The sequence below is a fragment of the Carassius auratus genome, chromosome 41 (genome assembly GCF_003368295.1).
Source record: "Carassius auratus strain Wakin chromosome 41, ASM336829v1, whole genome shotgun sequence".
Taxonomy (NCBI): Eukaryota; Metazoa; Chordata; class Actinopteri; order Cypriniformes; family Cyprinidae; genus Carassius; species Carassius auratus.
In genome coordinates, this window is record NC_039283.1 from 21990318 (window position 1) to 22006539 (window position 16222).

At 37.0% G+C, this 16222-nt stretch overlaps 1 protein-coding gene across 1 annotated transcript in view; it reads left to right on the forward strand.

Annotated features, from left to right (window-relative positions):
- LOC113059285 (thrombospondin type-1 domain-containing protein 7A) overlaps positions 1–16222 on the forward strand; it is an 89701-nt gene that overhangs the window by 31023 nt on the left and 42456 nt on the right. Inside the window, exons 2-5 of the mRNA XM_026227665.1 lie at positions 1536–2379; positions 7281–7529; positions 9795–9982; positions 12130–12198. Of these exons, the coding sequence (XP_026083450.1) occupies positions 1536–2379; positions 7281–7529; positions 9795–9982; positions 12130–12198 (1350 nt within the window). The remainder of the gene's footprint in view (positions 1–1535; positions 2380–7280; positions 7530–9794; positions 9983–12129; positions 12199–16222) is intronic.

Consider the following 16222-nt stretch of genomic DNA (forward strand, 5'->3'; position numbering starts at 1 on the left):
AAACCCCTGATTCTTGAGACTGTACAATATGCTATTTGCTTGCATTTCATTTATTATTAACACAGTAAAACTGGTAATTAGACACAGCTGTCACAAAAGGACAAGAAAAAAGCTTTTGGAGGTGAAATTAATTTAACGACCCTTTAATTGAAGCAACTATGTTTGTTTTCTGTCTTTTTTCACAGAAATGTAGTTACTATGATAAAATAAAGGGAATCATTGTAGAAAACAACTGATTTATTCAGAAACTCACTAACAGACATACCTACGTTTACTGATACATCAGTTCTTAGCTATTTTTTTAAAAGAAGGTTAAATAAAGTTATTAGTCAATAGATTAACATGTTGAAAATATAATTGTATTTTTCAGCTCTGTAATTGTAATTGGTCCTATATTTTCAATATTTTGCCTGCTGTTTAGCATTTATTCATACTCTGCTTATTATGTTTGGTAACAGTATCTTTGACATGATCCCAGATTTAGAGCCCATGAGATTCTTGTTGATTCTTCTGTTCCCGCTCTGTTTAGAGTTCGATGCTGCCAGTAGAACAAAGCAGCAGGTACTGAGTGGTGATTAACTCATTTTGACTGGATAATTGCTTCACAGCCAAATGGAACAACACTCAGATTATCACCTTAAGGATCAGTTAGGTACGAAAGTGAACCTGTTCAAATTTCTAAATGTGTAAACCTGACACCGTGGCTGTGTTCCAACACTTAGTGGGCTGCCTGCTGTCTGCATCCAAGCTGAGTTTGGTAATGTTGCACATAGGCTAGCACTTCACTAAAGAGTTTGGTGTTAGCATGCTGCAGTTTAATTAGCTTATTAGACATAAGACATAGATAGTCAATTGTAATTAGATTTGACGTTTAAGTTTTCTAATTTTAAAAATGATTTGTTTGTGTGTTTTTAATTTAACATGTAAAATCTAAATCTATCTGTTTAATTAGCTAATTTTGGGGCCCATGAAGCTTATTACTTCCAAGGAATAAATAAATAAATAAAAAAAGTTAATTGCATAATTTCACAGTTTTAATTGTGCGTTTATATCCCACAATTCTGAGTCAGAATTAAGAGGGGAAAAAACTCCTATTACCTTTTTTGTGTTTTTTTTTTCCACAGAGGTCAGTAAAAGTTGTTTTAAAGAAGTAATTTTTTTCAGCAAGGATGCATTAAATTATTAAAAAGTGACTTTATATTAAAAGTAATTTATGTTGCTGCAAAAATTATATTTCAAACAAACAAAAATTCCCATTTCATCATTTCCACAAACATTATAAAGCAGTACAACTGTTTTAACATCAACAACAATAACATGTTTCTTGAGCACTAAATCAGCATATTATAATGATTTCTAATGGGGTAATGTGAGTAACATTTTAAAATTTATCATGAAAGACTTCTTTCAGTAACATGGTTACTAAAATAATAAATCAATGCATCGCAGTGCATTATGTCATTATCTTCTTAAGGCATCTTATTAGGCAGCATCATTTCCTCTGAGACTTTGCACTAACTTGTGTGTTTTTCCAGGTCCATGGGGCAGATGTATGGGCAGCGAGTGTGGTCCAGGAGGTAGTCAGAGTCGGGCGGTGTGGTGCGCTCATGTGGAAGGCTGGACGACCCTTCACACCAACTGCCTTCAGTCCACACGGCCGGCAAACCAACAGAGCTGCTTCCGCGTCTGCGACTGGCACAAGGACCTTTACGACTGGCGGCTAGGCGAGTGGAACCAGTGTGTTCCCGTATCGCTGCGGACCGGCCGCACAGGCGTTTGCCTGCAGGGTGAAGAGGGCATCCAGACGCGAGAGGTGAGATGTGTGCTCAAGGCGGACAGCTCAGCTGCCGACGATGCCATCTGTGAGTACTTTGAGCCCAAAGCCCGGCAGGAACAGGCCTGTTTAATTCCTTGCCCTCAAGACTGTGTGGTGACCGAGTTCACCCCGTGGACCACGTGCTCCAAGACCTGCGGGCTGGGCCTGCAGAACCGCGTCCGCTGTGTTGTGGCGCCGCCGCTTTTTGGTGGGCTTCCCTGCCCCAATCTGACGGAGTTCCAGACATGTGTACCGAGGGCCTGCGAGGGCAGAGAGACGGTGTTCAGTCTGAAAGTGGGCGGATGGAGCGAGTGCAAGATGCTGTCTTTACAGCCACCTCTGAGCTTCTCTGCCGCCCCCTTGCGCAGCGCCCGCCAAGCCCGCCGGCGGAAAAGCAAAGAGAGGAAAGGGAACCGGGACCCGGAGATGCTAGACCTTATCAAGAGCAAAAGGAACCGCAACAAGCTGAATCGACTAGAGGACAACCTCTGGAATATGGAAATAGGCTACCAGTCTCGGCAAGTGGTGTGTGTGCATCGAAACGGAAGCATGGTGTCACTCAGGTTAGTGGCTTTTCCCATTACAACCATATTAATTTGACATAAATAAAACTGAGGTTGTGAGCGGTGGAAGAGCAGTCAGAAGAACAGTAAATCATTTTCACAAACTTTGTGTCTGGATTTTTGTAAAGTACATTGTTTTGTACGAGTTAAACAGTGAATGTGGTTAACGTGACATATTTGTTCAAAAATACATTACAGTGCGATTTGTACAGTGATTTGAATACATGTTTATTTCAGAATAATAGATTTTTTTAATATTCATTTTATGTTTTGATGTGAGTAATAATGAAATAGTTTATTAACATTAATATTATTTTATTCAAAGATACTTGAACAATGAAATTTGTACAGTGACTTAGATACACTTTTTCTATGATGAGCATGTTTTTCAATTCTGCATTATAAATATTTATTTTGATATTTCTTTATTTTTTAGATTAGTATAGGTTGTAAAATGTTTCATGGTGCTACTCCCCAAAAAGATAATGGGATTTCTAATTTAATAAATTTTAATGATAATTATTAATTAATAAATTATAATGATTTAATTACTTCAGGTTGTAAAATATCATTTAGTGTGAATCACCCAAAACAAAAATATATTTATGAATGAATAGATATCATAAAATTATTAAATTAATATTAATAATAATTAACATTCATATAATTTATTCAAAAGTACATTAAAATTCAATTTGTCCAATCAGTTTGATACACCTTTTTGACCATGTTTATAATTTCTGAATGATTAATATTCATTTAGAAGTTGTAAAATGTGATGTGGATCAACTCCCCAAAGATAAATACTTATGTATTGATTAAATATCATTAAAGGAACACTCCACCGTTTTTTGAAATAGGGCTTATTCACATTATTTACTACATTTAGATAGGTGGGCAAATGCATTTTTGTGTCAGTGCATGCATTGTTTTAGTTTGACTGGGTCGGCGTTAGCTTAGCTTAGCACAATGAATGGAATCCTTTGTTGCCAGCTAGCATGGCCTGAGTAAAAGTGATCGAAAAAAAAAAAAAAAAAACACCTAATTACTTCTTGTGGCCTGCATATTCACAACGAGTACAAATAGCGATCCAGATTAACACTAGGCGATTTCCTAGGCAGATATTGACTTGGGACTATATTATGGGGAAGCACAGGCGAAGCACTGCTACTTCGGCGCAGAGAATCACGCAACACATGAAAACATCAACTCTATGTGAATACAGGTATAATATGGGTCGATATATACATGCGTCATGATTAAAATAATCACTTACTCTGTGGACAGCTGTCCATTTGGTCCATTCGGCGTGGGGCGTTTTTTCCAGTTCACTTTGTCACACCGGAAAAAAAATCGAGTACTGCAGAATGGATCAGCGCCGTGAAATCCTCTGTAGATGTGACACAACTTCGGGCACGCTCATCTTGATCTGACGTGTTGAGCCTGGTCATCAATGGCAAAAACATGTCCCACTCTCTACAGCAAAGACACTCTATTTCCGTCGGCATAGATTGGCATATTCCCCCACATTCACACCACCAGTTCATGTTGGCTCTCATTCTCACGTCCTCAGGCTGTTGAGCGATCGCAACTAATACACGCGCATATAAATTTCACTCGCGGCTGGCTTGACGGTGTTTTTCTGAAGTGCGGCTGGCTTGACCGCAGTCTCCTACTGTCGTTCTATTTCCAAAGCACGCAGCTCGTCTTCTGTAAACTCTGGTTCAAATAGGTATGGTTCTGGTTCTTGACTGTCTGAGAAGTCACCCTCTTCGTCTCTCTCAAAATCAGCCATGTTCATCGCCATTCGTGTACTGTAAGGAAAATAGCCAGACAGCTACTATTCACGCCGGTGTGTTGACGGAAGTCGTGGGATTTCATGTGTTGCGTGATATCTCTGCGCCGAAGTAGCAGTGCTTCGCCTAAGCAGCAGTGCTTCGCCTGTGCTTCCCCATAATATAGTCCCAAGTCAATATCTGCCTAGGAAATCGCCTAGTGTTAATCTGGATCGCTATTTGTACTCGTTGTGAATACGCTGGCCACAAGAAGTAATTAGGTGGGTTTTTTTTATTTTTTTGATCACTTTTACTCAGGCCATGCTAGCTGGCAACAAAGGATTCCATTCATTGTGCTAAGCTAAGCTAACGCCGACCCAGTCAAACTAAAACAATGCATGCACTGACACAAAAATGCATTTGCCCACCTATCTAAATGTAGTAAATAATGTGAATAAGCCCTATTTCAAAAAACGGTGGAGTGTTCCTTTAAGTTTATATAAATTCATATTAATTAATTGTTTATCTTTATAAATTATTACTATAGATTGCAACTTCCCAAATACTTTTTTTTCTTCACCTGTGAACTTTTTTTTTTTCATTCTTTAAAAAAAAATTTTTAGAAATAGTTTATGTTAATTGATTATTTGATGTGAACGCTAGTTTGCGAAAAACAAAAACAAAACAAAAAAAAAATTATATTATTCATACCTCTCTTGAGCAGCATCTGTTTTGTTATAGCACTAATGGTTCTCAGACTAATAGCAGTTAAATGAGTCTAAGGGATTCAAGGAAACTAGGGATCCCGGCGTATTTCTGCCCTCCGTCAGCCGCTGACAGTAAGAGGATGACAGCTGTGTGACTCGTCTGGGTCTCCGCTGTGCTGTCAAAGCACTCCCACGCTTGAAGTCTATTTTCAACTGTAGAAATGACAACTGTCTGTATATTCCCCAGCAGAAGACTGTATGACACGGCAGGAGTCTATGCATGCACCTTCCATAGAGTATTAAATGTTCAAGAGTTTATAGTTATTTAAAAAGTTTTGGCACAGCCTTGTAGTTTGTCTATCTCAGGCGTACAGTGTTTGGCCTTTGATATTCATTCAAGCTCAGGAACATGGGAAAAGTTGAAAGGAAAACATTCCGAGTGTTTTAGCTGGAGGAAATGTTAAGTTCATGAAAACAGTTGAATAGCCAACATCAAGGTTAAAGCAATCCAGCAAAGTCACATATAATATACAAAATCACGTACACCATTCAAAGGTTTGGGATCATTTTAAAGACATTTGTGCTCATCAAGGCTGCATTCATTTGATTAAAAATGAAGTAAAACATTAATTATTTTTATTATTTATAATAGCTGTTTCTATTTGAATATATTTTAGAATATGATTTATTCATGTGATCAAAGCTGAATTTTAAGCATCATTACTCCAGTCTTCAGTATCACATGATCTTTAAGAAATCATTCTGATATCCTGAATTGCTGCTCAAGAAACATTTATTAATTATTATCATCACTGTTGAAAATGTTTCAACAGTGATAATAAATAAATGTTTCTTGAGCAGCAATTTAGAATGATTAATTAACCATGATTAATAAATAAATAAATAAATAAAATTACTTATTTATGAATAAATTAAGGAATGAATGAATTTTTTTTTTTTTTTTTTTTTTTTTTTTATAAGTGCTAACCCCAAACTTTTGAATGGTAATGTATATTTAAATGGAATCACAAAAACAACCATCATACCTCCAGGAGAAATGTAAACCCAACAGTTCTTAGTGTAATATTCTGCCAGACATCTCATCTGTCGTACTAGTTCTTTGTGTGTGCGGCTTTACACATGCACTCGAAAACCAAAGTCTGTAAATCATTTAACTTTGCTCAGATGTCTTCATAATGCTCCTGCTGCTACAATGAGGTTCTCCTGAACTGCCACAATTGAGTTATTCTTACATTAAACATCATTCTCATTTAAATGGAAACGATGGTGTCCTCATTCCATCAACAAGCTGTAAACAACAGCTCAAAAATGTGCAAAACAGTGCATAAAAACACTGCATTTTGGTAATATTTATTTTGTAATAATTAAATTTAGCCCATCGCGCCATCGCAATTTTGTTATTAGCCCCATTTGTTTTATAGGATGCAATCTTAAATCCAGCAACAGACTGGCATAGTCTCCATTTCTGCCAAATGCAGTTTACCAGCAGCTACTATCTCTTTTATACCTCGGGAAGAGTTATTGTGCTGCAATATGGTGTCATTTATTTTGCCAGATTTTAAATGGTTTCAACACATCTTAATCTGGGTTTAAAGTGTGTGGAAAACAGTGCCAGCTTTAAAGTTTATGTATTGAAGAGTCCGTGCTGCCCCGAGGGGAGTTGGGCAGCCACTGCACCTAAATGAACGTTTGCTAAATGAAGCTCTGCTGGAAAGGAAGCAGGCTGTAATTAGCTGTAATAGCTCATCAGCTGCATTGCCTACAGAGAAAATAAGACACTAAGAGAAACTGCTGCATTCACACTGCTCAGCATTAAGATACCAGCCACTGAATCAATTACAAAATCTGTTGTTCCGCTGCAGATTGAGTTTAAGTTACCATGCTTATTAAAGTATTAAAAGAGTTAAAAGAGGTAAAGTGATTGTATCAGGGGTTCACACTTTTTTTTTTCTGTTAGCTGAACCCCTGAACTTTATTATTTTATTTTATTTTATTTTTTGTTTTATTTAGATTTTTTGTTTTATTTTAATTTATTTTAAATAAAACTTAAATTTGCCCAGAAATTTCAAGTAATGCTAGAAAATTATGAAAATATTTAAAGATATTATTTAAATTATTTAATTTTTTTTTGTCTATAGTTTTTATCAAAAATATATTTTTTATTTAGTTTTAGTTAAGTATTTAAACTTAAACTAAACAAAAACATTTCAATTATATGTTTGTTATTTTATTTCAATTGATTTTTTTGCTTGTTTCAGGTACTGAAAATATTTGTAAGGGTTTTAGTTTTAGTTACAGTAATAATAACCCTGTTTTTTTTCTACCATCGAAATATGTTCTTGATTACTGTAAGAGAATTATCTTGTCATGTTGAGTGACATCGTCTGTCCTGTATCAGCCAGTGTCCCCACTGGAGTCTTCCGGAGACGTTCCAGTCCTGTCTGATGACTAAAGACTGTGTGGTCAGTGAATGGAGCGTGTGGGGCTCCTGCTCAAAGACCTGCTCAGACCCCAGTGTTCCTCAGGGCACACGCTCCCGCAGCAGACAGCTGATACGGCTTGCTAGCGGAGGAGGGTCTGAGTGTCCCCAGCTGGAGGAAACCCAGGCCTGTGAGCCTGAAGGGGACGGGGTGCCACCCTGCACCATGTAAGTACCCTGAATTGCTGTGTTCTTACTACATTTTACATTCGTTGATAATGTACATGTTTCCAAGCCCGTGTGCATCTCATGCTATACTAGATTGAAAAGTGAAGTGTGATCATCTTTGTGCTGAATGTTCACTACAGGTCAAATATACAGTCAAATCAATGAATGTCAAATAGACACTGCAGGAATATTTTCTACTATTACATGTATACTATATTTAATACATACAGTACAGCTCAAAAGACTGTGGTCAGTAAGATTTAAAAGAACTAATAATAAATACTTTGATTCAGCAAAGATGCATTAAATTTGTCCAAAGATGTTTATAAATTTTGAGCTTTCAAATCATCAAAAAATCCTGACAAAAAGTATTACAGTTTTCACAAAATATGGACAATAGTCAGAAATGTTTATTAAGCAGAAAATCAGTATATCAGAATGATCTCTGAAGGGTCGTGTGACACTGACACTGCAGGGTCAGAATAAAAAATAAATAAAAAAACATTAAAAAAATCCATCTGTATGCATGATTGCATACTTTTCCTATTTAGTCGTGACAGCCAGTCCCATCTCTGTTTGAGATCAAAGGTTTTCAGTTCAAGGTTTTATGTGTGAAAATGCAGCACATTATTGGAGTGATGATACTATGAAATATACGCCAACAAATTGATGTCATCTTGTCATATTTTATTATGTGTCAACCCAGAGGAAACTGCTGCTCAGAAGTGGCTCTTTTTGTATAACTCAAATGATTAAATGTGGTTCCTAACAAGCTTGTCATTGAAGTTTCAGAAGTTTCTTCATCAGAGAAATGAGACATACATATAGTTGTTGACATACAGTAAAGTACAGAGAAATACTGGAAAATTGTGCCTCTGTGTACATTTCATATGGAGGTCTCTCACTGTTATCTTGGCAAATCTCAGCACAGTTGGAGACATTGTCGGGATCTCTTCTGAATCTCTGAAGGAGATGCGTGCAATGGACTTTTTCTCTGGAGGTAAATCTAAAAAGCAGGAGAACTGTGAAACTTAAAAACACTAAGCTAATTTGTGATTGATTTAGTCTTACTGCTGTCAAGGAGAAGCAATTTAGATGTTAACGATATCTCATTTGAGGATTTTCCTATCCTGCAGACATGTACATGAAACAAGCACAAAAAAAAAAGTCACTTCTCAGCATGATGCACTGTAATGCTTTCTGCTCTTCATGGAGAAATGCCAGCGTGGACCGGGAGCCGCTTGACCCCTGCTCTGTGAGGGTCAGCACATGAGCATATGGAGACGGGGTGAGACGGATCGGGCTGCTCTGCGCTCCCGAGCCAAGAGAGATGCGCAGACAAATGGAAGTGATCTTAAGAGCTCGGTGACGCTGCTTTTAATCTCATTCTCTCACAGATGGCCCACGCTGGCTCTCCGTCACAGAGCACACAATGCTTTCTGAGTCTCCCACGTACTATGAACCGGCAGCTCGAGAAGATAATGGATTTCTGCAATTCTGTTTTGCACTATTGCGAAAGTGGGAAAGAGAAATCACAAATGACATCTCTTTAATATCGTTATTTTTTTTTTTTATCCAAGACCGAAATGAGGTTAAATGGAGGTTGAATAGAGATTCTGAAGTCTTTTCAGACTATAAAAGACCCCAGTAATCAAATGTGTCTGAAGGTTTAAGAGATCTATCCATCCACTCATCCACCTACCTATTATACTGTACATCCATCCATCCACAAACCTTTTAACCTTATAGCTTAATTAACCACCTACTTATCTACCTTCCTATCCATTCACCAGTTCACCTGTTCATCCATCTATCCATCCAACCATCCTACCCATTGACTTATCTAACTACCTATCCATCATCCCATTCATCTAAACCATCCGTCTATCCATCTGTCCATCCGTCCATATTCCAATTAAATACCTGAATCTTAATATAGGTAGCAAACAGTAATTAACATGACATAATTGTTCTTTGAGTTGCAGTTTTAAATAGAAGAATTAAAATGCATTATAGTTATTTTTAACTAGAAACATTTGTAAAGCAAAATGCTTGAAGTTTGAAGGTTTGTAGTCTTCTAGTCAAATTCTTCCAAGATCCGTTTTATTGTTTGTATGTTTTTTTTTTTAAAGCATTCATCCAAACATTTGTTTGGATATGTTCATGACAGTGACACATGGATTGATGTCGTTGTCTGGAAATGTTTAAAAAGATGCATTACAGCAACAGCACAGATATACAGCCTGTATTTGATGCTGATTTCAGTTCTGCCTGGCGGAGCACTGAATGGAGCGAGTGTCGTGTTGATGCGCTGCTCAGCCAGCAGGACCGGCGGCGTGGGAATCAGACGGGTTTGTGTGGTGGAGGTGTGCAGAGCAGAGAAGTGTACTGCGTCCAGGCCAATGCAGAACTTCTCAGCTACATCTATAACAACAAAGACAAACAAGCTACAGGTATCTGTTCAGCATATAGTTAACAGAAGTATGGCATAGTGACTCTCCTGAGCTGTGATCAATTATTTATTTGTTTCTTTTTAAGAGTCCTCCAAATCCTCAAAATATCAAAAGCAAATCCTGTTAAGTTCCATAAGAGAATCTTTAAAAAAGTGTTAAAAACATATTTTTCCTTTTTTAGATGTATTTGATGTTATAAGCAAATCTTCGATTCATATGATTCCACAAGATAATCTTTATAACAGAGTTTCATATGATGCCATAAGTGAATCTTGATAAGTCTCATACAAATTCATATGTGAATTTTATAAGTTCCAGTTGATTCTATAAGATAATCTTTTTTTAAATTGCATTTGATTCCATAAGATAATCTTTAGAAGTTTATCATATGATGCCATAATCAAATCTTTGCTTCATAGAACTCCTAAGTTTAATTTAATGTCAGTGAGAAACCTTTATGAGGAAAAAAAACAATGAATCAATTATTTATTTATTTACTTAATGCAAAACAGCTACTATTATAACATATAATAGCATAGCATGTTGGTTTGCAAAAAAAATTCTCAGAACAATGTAAATCCTAGAATACATGGATCTGTCCCTCGTGATTTTCCTCTTTCCCTGCTTTCTCTGTCCCCGGCCCACGTGCATGTGTGTGTAAAGCTCTTACTCTACTGTACAGTATATATTGCATCAGCATTTCTTTGCATGCTTCACACACACACACACACACACACACACACACACACACACACACACCATCACTCGATTAATGGCCCACCCATCTTCATGGAATTTTTATTTTTTTTAATCTCTCTCTCTCCTGCTCACGCTTTTGATGCTCAGAACTGTGTGGTGAGCACATTGAAACATACAGTATCTTAACTCTGTATATAAGAGCAGATGAGCGCTGACTACATGAAACGCTCTGGCTAAAGAAGAGCTATTAGAACAGGCCACAGCTGGTGGAGCTGTGTATGCTGGGAAATCTGTGTCCTTATCAGCACGGTGCAGGAGACGCCATGCTTCAGTCAGGGGTAATCTGCTCCGCCGACAGCAGATACATGAACGCAGACAGTGCAGAAAGTTAAAGAGAAAATGTGCTGGAGCGTCAGTCAACTGATGGAGTCGTGATGTTCTCACCCTGGGAGGATGTTGTCAGCTTCAAGATTCTTTGATGTGATGAAACCTTCATCAGATCTATCTGGAAGTGATGCTCATTTGCATTTCCTTCTAAGAACACAACATTGCACTCACAACACAAACAGCGTTATTTCCCACAGGTGGCTCCACTGTTTTAAAATCAAAAGTTTCTAAATGTATTTTAAAGCCTGATGATGACATAGGAGAAATTCCAATTTGATTTCATAAAGGAATCTTTATGAAAATTTCATACGATGCCATCAGCAACTCTTAATGTTCCGTTGGTTCCAAAATAATCTTCGTAGGTTTCCTATGATGCCATAAAAGCTAACCAGCTTATACCTCACATTATCACATTACTGTCTGAATGAAATTCAATGGAGGTGATGTACACTGAATAAATGGCCGTGACATTCGATTGTACAGAGCTAAATTTGGAGTCTACTATGGAAAAAACTAATGCTTTATGTGATGGATGTGATTCATATATTGCACTATAAACCAGTGGGTTTGGCTGGTTTGGCCCTGCTGGTAAATGACTGAATGCATTAACTGAACATTTTTCTGTCACTTACTAAATTGTAATACACATTGACAGATAACTGAAATGCTTAACTGAAAATGACCAAAAGTTGTCTGTTCTGTTGCATTTGGTGAAGAAAACTTGAGAAAATAACATGTGGAAGTAAAGATTTAAGTAGAGAAACAAGAGTTTTAGTAGAACATAGTAGAGCATACTAGAAAATACAACCCAGTCCATCGGAATGACAGAAAATGATTTTATATCAAATGCAGTGTTATTAAATGGATGTTATTTTATTTTCTGAAGGACTCGTAAAAGGTCAAAGGGATATATTTTCCCTTGCCTGCTGTGTTTGACGTCACAGCTCAGGAAACTTAAAGCTAATATTTCAGAAGTAGTCACAGTATAGAGCTCATAGTGACAGTATTTGTATTTGTCCCTCGAGTGCTGTTTTATTAGCAGTAGTTTGTGTGTTTTATAGAAGGTCAGTCTCCAAACAACCAGATGCCTAGTGTCCCTCCCCTCCTGTCTGTCACCTATGAGATCTCAGGTAAGATGTTTAACCCCTTAAAATGATTTTTTGAATGTAAACACACCAATATTGCATTGAAAGTAAAAAGTAATTTTATTTATTTATTTTTTTGTATTTTTATTGTGTATTTAATTTGTAAGTTAATTTAATAATTTCAATTATATTTCATATTTTAATTTGTTTTATTCTACTCTCCTTTTTGTATTGTCTTTGTTTGATCAAATCTCTTTGCTTAAAGCATGTTTACATATGTTGTTTGCTTAGTCTGTTTACTCTCTGTATTTGTTTGAGTGTTTTTGTCCATGGAGAGCTCATTATAAGGGCACACAAACTGATGCAACACACTGTGCTTTAGTCAACACTCCTCTGGGCACCAGACAACTGACAGACGATGACTGACACTGACAATCATTCTTACAGGTCCTTACTGTACACTCTTCTTCTTCATAAAAAAAAAAAAAGTTTGTATTTGCATCATTTGGGCCTTTTAATCTAGATTTCATGGGCTTTATAACACTGAGCTAAACCTCGCCTGCAGTTATTTTACTGATTGTGTATATTCTGATAAGCTTCAATACTTTTATTTAGCAAGGCAGCTTTGAACAAACCTGACCGCAAAAGATATGAAGTTACAAAGAATTTCCATTTCAAAAAATGCTTTTCTTTAAAACTTTCTATTACCAAAAATATTAAGCAGGTAGTTTTTAACATTGACAATAATATTTTTTGTAGTAGTGGGCATAGATTAATTTTTTTGAATCTAGATTAATCTCACTGTAATCTTGAAATTAATCTAGATAAAAATGGCTCATTTGAATTCTGCCGAAGGCATTCACAGCGGCGTAGCCACGGGTGTGCCAGGGTGTGCCTGTGCCACCCACAGTGGCAGCTGGCACACCTAAAAATAGATGCAGAATTATTTTTTATAGTCTCAATAAAAAATGTTTACTAAACTTGGGCTATTGTTGTTTCGTTAAAATATATATATATTTTTTCTGTTCGCGACTCGGTTGATTCAGATCGGCACTTCGGAGCCTGTTCGCGACTCGGTTGATTCAGATCGGCACTTCGGAGCCTGTTCGCGACTCGGTTGATTCAGATCGGCACTTCGGAGCGTGTTCGCGACTCGGTTGATTCAGATCGGGACTTCGGAGCCTGTTCGCGACTCGGTTGATTCAGTTCGGCACTTCGGAGCCTGTTCGCGACTCGGTTGATTCAGATCGGCACTTCGGAGCGTGTTCGCGACTCGGTTGATTCAGATCGGGACTTCGGAGCATGTTCGCGACTCGGTTGATTCAGATCGGCACTTTGGAGCCTGTTCGCGACTCGGTTGATTCAGATCGGCACTTCGGAGCCTGTTCGCGACTCGGTTGATTCAGATCGGCACTTCGGAGCATGTTCGCGACTCGGTTGATTCAGATCGGGACTTCGAAGCATGTTTGAGATTTTTTTAAATTCAGATCTGGACATCGAAGCAGGAAGTTTTTGTCAAACAGTTAATTGGTGATAAATGAATTGGACTTGAGGCTTTTTTTTTTTTTTTTACCTGTCGATTCAGCATGTACATGGACCCACACAAAGGTGGACACACTCTAGACTCAATCATCAGTAGGGCTCTAAACTTTTCATCCATTGTTTAGAATATGTGTGTTACCCAAATAAATGACTAAAAGAAACGTTAAGTCTTCGAGAACGGGTTTGGTGGTGCATTGGACCAGGGACTCATCTCCTGTTTCCAAAATATGGCGTTATTTCCCTGTCAAATGTCGAGAGCGCATTATTGTAGCGCGAAAGTACATTAATATAATGCGCGAATATTTCCTCGAGCGCGGAATATAATGTGCGGAACGCGAATCTCTCTGCTCGCGCGCGCTCTCAGTTTTAAGTGCAGGCATACTCTCTGATGAGCAAGCCCAGAGAAAATTCTTACCAAGAGCAACGTGTATCTGAGAGCGTGCGCCCAGTTCCCGTGCGCAAGCAGAGAGATTTGCGCTCGCGCATTATATTGCGCTTTCGACATAGATGAAAGTCATCATAGATCGCGTAGTATAGATAACCGCCCACCACTAATTTTTTTCTTGAGCACCAAAGCAGCATGCTTTAATGATTTCTGATTTATTTTCAAATCAGAATATATATATATATATATATATATATATATATGTATATGTATATATATATAAAATGCAGCTTTGGTGAGCATAATATGCATCTTTCAAAAAAAAGAAAAGAAAGTTATTCAAACCCCAAGGTTTTGTCAGGTAGTGTATAATTATATATAGCAGGGCCACCTTAGGTTTTTCATCTATTTTCTAACAGCTACCAAGTTCCAGATCATTCTCATTCTTAAAGCTAAGCCTGTCCGTCTGGGTTTGTCAAAGCAGGCACAGACTGCAAACTTTGATCAGATCGAAAGTTTGAGCAGAAGGTCTAGAGACCATCTGGCATGTAAACAAGCACAACCTGTGCTGTGGTATGTTAACTTAGATAATGGTTCATTACACTGAAATCTGTCTCTCCATTTATTTTGGGAACATGCAGCACAAGAAGAGTTGAACGAGGTCATCTGTCATTCCCCATGTCCATTTCCAGAGTTCAGTCAATTATTTTGGTTGAACGTCTGTGGCGCAGTCAATCTTCTTATGACAAATTTGTGTGTGTGGAGATTATTTTGTTTTTGGAAACCTCTAGAGAGCAGAACTCACCTCATATGAGGGTGGTGATGGCGCAGTGGATAAGACACATGCCATTGGTCGGAGAGACCTGGGTTCGAATCCACTGTGAGACACCAATGTGTCCCTGAGCAAGACACTTAACCCCTAGTTGCTCCAGAGGCGTGCGACCTCTGACATATATAGCAATTGTAAGTCGCTTTGGATAAAAGCGTCAGCTAAATGAATAAATGTAAATGTAAATGTAAATATGAGCATGGAGAGCTCTACGAGAAGAGTTTACCTCGCATTGACGCAGACACAGCACTCATGTCACCTGTCACCCATCAAACTGACTGGAAAATCCTGTGTTTAAACATTGATGCACCCTTTTTGTTTGTGTTTTTGAATTTTTGAATTTGAATTGAATTCATTTCCACACATACTGGGTCCAGACAGGATCTACAGACTTGGCTTGCATTTACTACACTCATTTGAGAACTTACTCTGAGAGGAATGTTTTGGGGGAATGTCCACATTTGTAATACTGGATATAAAAATAAATTAAACAAAGCTTTTTTGAAATTGTAAAAATGCAGAAAGTTTTCTGTGAGGGGTAGGGTTAGGTGTGGCTAGGTTTTTAAATCTATTACTATACAGGGATCTGTATATAAAAACAATATAAGTCTACGTGTGTGTGTGAGTAATGGATAATAGATATCACTTTTTCTTTCTTTTATTTTTAGGCAAATAAGGTAAAACATGTAACTAATATATTACCATACTTCACCATTTAATTACATTTATTTACTACTTTTTTAAACTTGATATATCAGAAAATACTGTCAAGAGCCAGAGTTAAAATACATTTTCACCATGTTTTGAGTGAATAAAAAGTCAGGTTTTCGATCTCAGTACAGGAGAAAAAAAAATCCCATTTTGAGAAAACAAACTTTAAATATATGTATTGTAATTAAAATTGGCAAAAGAAAATATAGATTTTGGATGTATTTTTTAATTATTATTATTATTATTATTTTCACTAGTTCTTCTGAAACGTTTTATAAAAAGTTCCAAAAATCTAAAAATTAACCAGTACATGAAAAATACATTTATATTTCCTTAATTTCTTAATTATATAATTTCTAATTTATTTATAAACATTTAATGTTTTTATCATTTTATTTATTATTTTATTAAAATTTTCATGATTTTTTTTATTTTATTAGTGTCATTATTTTATATGCAATGTTTTAGATTATTGATGACTGGGAACATTATGAAATTAGTACAAATATGTAAAACACAAACACATTGGGTCGGGACTTACATTCAAATCATGCAGAAGTCTGTGGAGATTCCAGTTTAACTTTGCTGTGATGCCGCAGGGA